This window comes from Merops nubicus, unplaced genomic scaffold (genome assembly GCF_000691845.1).
Source record: "Merops nubicus isolate BGI_N331 unplaced genomic scaffold, ASM69184v1 scaffold12619, whole genome shotgun sequence".
Lineage (NCBI taxonomy): Eukaryota > Metazoa > Chordata > Aves > Coraciiformes > Meropidae > Merops > Merops nubicus.
Genome location: NW_008630237.1, coordinates 17,686 through 24,217, shown reverse-complemented (window position 1 = coordinate 24,217; position 6,532 = coordinate 17,686). Strand labels below are relative to the sequence as shown.

The window sequence follows — 6,532 nt, the reverse complement described above, 5'->3', positions numbered from 1 at the left end:
ATACTCTCAATTTGATATGCCTTTAAATAAAAATGAAGTCCAACTTTCAGAAGAGTCTGAAAAACAGCAGTTTCAAGTAAATCTGGAGCAATTAGGTATTGTGGCTAGAATTACCATAAATATATACTATATGCTGACTTGAGAAAACTGCATTAAAAGAAGCACGAGTTGAACCACTACCTCTAAAGGTTCTTGCTTTGGTTATCTTTAAAAAAAATTCAGACTGTTACAGTAACAGTGCAAGTTCATTATAAAGCCACACGCCTCTCTGCAGATGTTCTCTTGTCGACTGGTTTCTCTTATGCCCACTGCCAGCAATGGACATTCTGCTTGGAAAATCCACCTCCTGCTGTAAAAGGTTTGGCTGAACCAAATGAAGAAAACAATTCTGATATCAGACTCATAAACAGGAACGCACTACTTCATTTAGTTCTTGTTAAGAATATTAAAAGCCTTCTCCATCTACAGTCTTTTTGAAACACAAGGCACAAATAGGGAGTGGACATTCCAGCAAAAAGTGATTGTCTGAAATTAACAGTCCACAGCAGTCTTCTAGTCCAGCACAATGAAACATTTTTGCTGTCTGATTCTACGCCACGTCTTCTAGGTAATCTGCAACATCACTTAACTGAGAAATGGTAAGGTCTTGTGTGAAGCCTTCAAGCTAGAAAATAAAATCACAAACTCAGAAATCATAGAAACAGTTAAATATTATTTCTTGTAGTCCTTCATACAGCACCCCGTCCTTTTGGCCTCAAGCTCTTTCAGTAAGGTTTCACACCCCTTTAGGAGGTGGGTCAGGCATATCTTGGGACACAAGGATACTGAACTAGTCTCAAATATATTTTACATGCTTAAAAACAAACAGTGAATTGTGCTACCAAACAACTGTTACGGGGTTTTTCTTTTTTAAAAATCAGTATAGTACTTAACTTGGCAGGAATAAGAGGTGTAAAAATATGGAACATAAAAAATAATACAACCTTAATGTGTATCTTAGGAACCTATGATAATGGCAATTAATTACTTCACAGAACGTTAAAAAGAGTCAAAACATGAACACAAGAACGTTAAGATGAATTTTAAAAGAATCATACTTTATCACTGGCATTTGACTCCTCTGTTTCCACAGAAATTTCATCTATTTCTTCACCAATACTGATATCACTTTTTTCTGAGCGATGACTAGTACTAAAAGGAAAGAAAATCATCAACGCAATCAACGCAGAAGTAACACTTTCTTCTCAAACATCCAGGTATTACATTCATTTTCATTTTTACAACTGACACTTGATTTGGATTTTACATCCTAACGAATTCAATATGGAGCCACTTAAAATCCCTTAACAGCTAAAGGCCTTCTTCCTAGATGAAGCCATGATACATCCTGATAAATACTTAGGCCTCAATCCACAGTTCACATCAAGACCTTCGCATCATAAAGATGAGTCTGATAAGTATTTATTACTGACTACTCATGATGGTTTATTTTTTAGTTGTATATTTCACCATATACCATATTCATTGTCTAAAAGCATTCACTGAAGTGCTAACATAGTGTTAAGTGCCTGGTTCAGAAAAAAACCACACTTCCCACTAAAAAGCAACAGCTTCTCATCTTAAAGGTAGCACCAGGTTTTTAAGGAACTCACTACCCCCTACATAAAAGGGATTTTTCTTAAAAATGGGTAACTATATGTATTAAAACAGCAAAACAAAGTTTAAAGGAGTTCAGAGATAGTGACAGAACACCAGCAATAGTGACTGGCTGAAATATTATGAAACAATTCAAATATGCTAGTGGATAAGCTTCTAATACATGAAATGCTATGCTACTGCAGAATCATCCTTCTCTTACCTGTTGAAGTCATCAGCATACTCATCGTCATCTCCATTTCCTAAATAATTTTTAAAAGGTATTAATCAAACAATTTTTCTCTTCAAGAAATAAAAAAGATTCTATTCCAGCACCAAAAGACATGGGTTGATAGCTAGCAAAAGAAGGAGTAAGTTAAACTACTTGTGCAGATTAGGAAGAGAAGATGAGTTTAGAGTTATCATTAATGGCATTTACACAAACTGTTTTGAAATAACATACATTTTCAGGATGTTGACTACATTGTTGAAGACAAAATTTAAATACTTGGCAGCTCTGTTTTGAGAGTTTCTTAGATTCCTCTAAGAAGCCAGGCCAAAACTTCCAGTCAAAACCATCAGAGCTTGCAGTTACTTGCCTAGTTCCAGTGATCCCAGTTTTGCATTCACCAACCGCAGGTCTTTCAAAACAGAGTTTCTATTCACATCTGTCACAAAACAGAAGTATTTTTCAGAAATTTGACTTGTGATTCTATAATAAGATCTCACTTAAACGTAACCACCAACTGTTTATAACAAGTGTTCTGTTATAATAAGCTTATATGGCTTTATATTATATATGGTAATATACCAAATTTTTAGGCCTGCACTCTGCTACTCATGTTTTTAAATCTTAGCAAACAGGGACGTTCCCACAGTATTCGGGATCAGGATTTACAACAAAAACAAATATTCCTAAAGAACTTGTGCAAATAATATAACAATACAGAAAGATAAGTTAATTTCAGTTAAAAAAAAAAAAAAGAAAACAACCCTGCACAGTAGAATTTTATGCTCTTGGAAACTGCTTTATATGCACAAAAAAAAAAAGTGTTCTGGTATTTCATGCTCCAAAACCTAAGAAACCATAATGGTGGCATAAAATATTAAAACCAGAATGCACTCACTCAGTGAAAAAAAAACCGTTGCTATAAAGAACAGTACTAACCAGAAGGGGGCCAGGTACTCAACGACATTTGCATATGAATGTGTAGATCATTCATTACACTACAGGAAGTATCTCCTGCATTCACCAAAACACAAAAACACTGAAAACTTACTATCAGACTCCTTTATCGAAGGTGCACCAGTCAGGGAGCTTAACCCACTTTTTAGAGGTGGTGCATCAGAAAGGGATGCTAAACTTCCTGCTTTATTAGCTTCAGTTTTCCTAAAAGAAAGCAAATCAACAGACACTCAACAGAACTGTAAAATGTAGGTCGTTTCTTTTCTATTATTTATTAAACTGTCATAAAACGAGAAAAACCATATTTATAGCAAAAAAGAGCCAGGAGAAAGGACTATTCATTCTGCAATCTTAAAAACAGTAAGCAGTTTACTGGCACAAGGGTGAGGAAAGACTGAGTAAGAAAATTGCATAGGTGAGAAAGCAAAGACTTCTGCCTGCCTTTTTTCACAGACAGAGCTCCCACACCTTCATCAGCATCATTATTTTTATCAAGGGGCCTTTCATTATCCCCACATGCAAATACAGCCAAAAGAAGAAAGATTCAGATATAAAACAACATTTAAATTAGCTTGGTGTACAACTAGAACGTTATGCCTGATGAAACTATTAATCCTAACAGCAGCTGGTTCACAGAATGAAGCTTCTCAGTTACATCACAATAGACCTCACCATCACATGTTAAAAGTTCACTTGGCTGCTACCGAACTCAACACTTTAAACAGATGAATGGAGTTAAAGTACTACTGGCAAGTAAAGCATGAAGACAACATGATTAAAGAGAGCAAGATTTTCACACTTAGTATTACCAGAACTGTTTGCTACTGTGATTCCACTCCTATTGGCAATGGACAACACTTGAATTATTCATGACATCTCTGTCACCAAAGCATCGTATACACCATCACGTTTTAGAGCACTTTGAAATTTAGAAGAACAGGTCAGAGACCTCAGGGGCAATGAGAGCTTAGATCATCTCTTACTCTACCCTTACTAACTGCTTGCTCCCACCCCCTCTAATGCACCCTTGTGCCAGGAAGGGGCAAAGCTCCCACAAGGAATTTGCCCAAACCAAGTGATGCTGGTTGCTCTCCTGCTCATTCCTCCCTTGGGACTCAAGACACACCAGCACAACGTAGCACAAAGACATTCCACCTGAAGAGTATGTTCTGCTTTCTACTCTAGAGGAGCTACAAGGAGATTAGAAGTGAGACTTGGCAGAAACAGCTCCGTTACAACTGGTTGCTAGCTCATTTATTATTAATATATTCAGCAAACCTTATTATAGACCATTACTATAATACCTACATAACAACATTATGAGGTACAAACTACTACTTGGTGGATTGTGACTGTATTACAGATAGACATAATTTGGAAATCACTTTTTCTGTAAGGAGTTTCTCTACTAGGAAAAAAAATCCTTAGTTTACTGAGTAATTAAGAGTCTTCTCCTTGGACAGTCTTTTTAAAAAAATGCAGTTTACCCAATCTCAAAGCGAGTTTCCCTTCCTGTCATACAAAAAAAGCTCAAACAATAAGAAATGAATAAATATTGTTACCCAGAAGTTTTTTTTTTTTTCTAGTTTTCCCAACTTATTTAAGCCTATTTTATGGCAACACAACCACCTGCTACAATGGTTAGACTTTGAATAAAGGGTAGTCAAACTTTTGACTAAAGAGGAATAAATGCACTCAGATGCAGTTTTAATCTTCATATTTCCAATAAGGAAAAGAGAAAAGAAACACCATAGTAGGGTTATTTGTAACACACAACTTCCAGGGGGGGAATTTTTAAAAAATCACTGCTCTTTGAGGAAAAATATTCTGCTCCAACTAAATGCATACAACAAAAGCTGTATTATAAATAATCCTTCTCAAAGAGTCCATTAATTTCTAGGAAGAGACCTAGTTTACCTGACATGATTGCTTTCTGCTGTACCAGAATGGCTCCATTCCAAGAGTAAGCATCTATTGTACCAATAATACAAAAAGGTTTGTTTTCTTCTGCCAAACAAAAAGTTTATTTTGTTCACTATCAACATAACTGGGGGAAAAAAAGCAACATGAGGGGAGATACTGGCAAATGCTTCTGCAACCTCTTCTAGTGACCTCTGCTCAACTAGAGGAATTCTCCAATTACTCAGGCATGGCAAAAAAAAAAACACCACAAAACTATCCTGCAGCATTTCCTCAAAAGAGATATCTAAGCTAAGCTTCAAGATAACGCAACATGACAACACAAAGACAGATCTTTCACTTTTATAACAAAGCTGTTGTATACTTAAGTCACTAGTTCTTGTCTCAAATGGTATTTTCCAGTCATCAGACTCCATAGATGAGTAATAAAAAAAAGCCCATCAGAAGCACCTGCAAAATTACCATATGCAGAAATAACAAATCTTCACTGCAAACATAGACTTGCACACAAAACATGGCACGATGCAAAGAGAAAACCTTTGGCTGTGAGGAAACTTCCTGTATTCTCACAGTTTATGGAGCCAGTTTATACATTCACCAGATTTTTTATATTTTTTCCAAAGCCATACAGGTATCTAAAGCACTGTCCCTGTCATTGCCCACTTCCTCTAGCACTGATCACAACTGCAGCTCTGCTGCAAGAAGAAACACCAATGTCTGTGCCTCACACACGTCCATTCCACCAAAGGGATAGGCTGGGAACATCATATAGTCTGACTGAAGCATCTTAGAGCAATACAGGTTTTTCCACTCATGGCACACCTAAGAGACCCTAGATGACACTGCATTTCAAAGAACACAATCACAGAAATGCACATTTCAGGAACAAAATGTTACAGATCAGATCCAAACATTCGCATTTACCTGACAGTGCTGGGTTAATGGTTTGGCTCAATGATCTTAAAGTTCTTTTCCAACCTAAACAATTCACAACTGTTAATACTCAAACATCAGCTAGATCTCAAAGGTCTGCTAGCATACTGAGGACAAAATAAACCTGCATTACGTAGAACATCCACATTACTTACCAGCCATAAGTTCTTTCTGGTTTGGGTATAGGATCATCAAAAAAAGAATCTCCCTCTACATCATCTTCATCCACACCTGGATCACTTTTTTCTTTGGTATTTAAGTCTTTGTTTTCTAGTTGAGGATCTAGTTTTGTTTCATTAGGTAGAAAATGAATGCTTCTTTTACTTGCATCCCCCGATGAGACACTTGTATCACTTTGAGTGGTTTCAGCAGCCTTGAAAGATAAAGAAAAAAAGCCCTCACTGAAAAGGTACAGGTATTTATGTTTTATAACACTCTAAGTGGCAATATAAACACACAACATATAATATACAGCTACCATCACTTTTTTAAAAGTTAGCCCAAATTTATTAGTACTTCTCAGGAATATCATCAGAAATCAGACAGAAGTAAACTGCTGCTTTACCACTTTAGAGAAGAAGTGCTTTTCATTGTTGCTGACATGAAAAAAAATTCATTCCATCCTCTCCATTGCTTTGCTACCTAGATGACTCCTATTATAAAAGCAATTTTAAAAGATTCTACTTGTCAAAGAAATCTAGAATCATTAAGGTTGGAAAAGACCTCTAAGATCAAGTCCAACTGTCAACCCCTCACTAACTCAAGCACTAAACCATGTCCCAAAGTACCACATCCACACGTTTTTTGAATGCCTTCAGTGACAGTGACTCCACCACCTCCCTCAGCAGCCTGCTCCAG

General features: G+C 36.5%; 1 protein-coding gene across 1 annotated transcript in view; it reads right to left on the bottom strand.

The window, feature by feature from the left end:
* Positions 1 to 589: 589 nt before the first annotated feature.
* FGFR1OP (FGFR1 oncogene partner) overlaps positions 590 to 6,532 on the bottom strand; it is a 19,570-nt gene continuing 13,627 nt past the window's right edge. The window contains exons 7-12 of the mRNA XM_008947219.1: positions 5,830 to 6,047; positions 2,916 to 3,025; positions 2,235 to 2,303; positions 1,859 to 1,898; positions 1,098 to 1,191; positions 590 to 664 (exon numbers count right to left, since the gene is read on the bottom strand). Coding sequence (XP_008945467.1) covers positions 590 to 664; positions 1,098 to 1,191; positions 1,859 to 1,898; positions 2,235 to 2,303; positions 2,916 to 3,025; positions 5,830 to 6,047 — 606 coding nt within the window. The remainder of the gene's footprint in view (positions 665 to 1,097; positions 1,192 to 1,858; positions 1,899 to 2,234; positions 2,304 to 2,915; positions 3,026 to 5,829; positions 6,048 to 6,532) is intronic.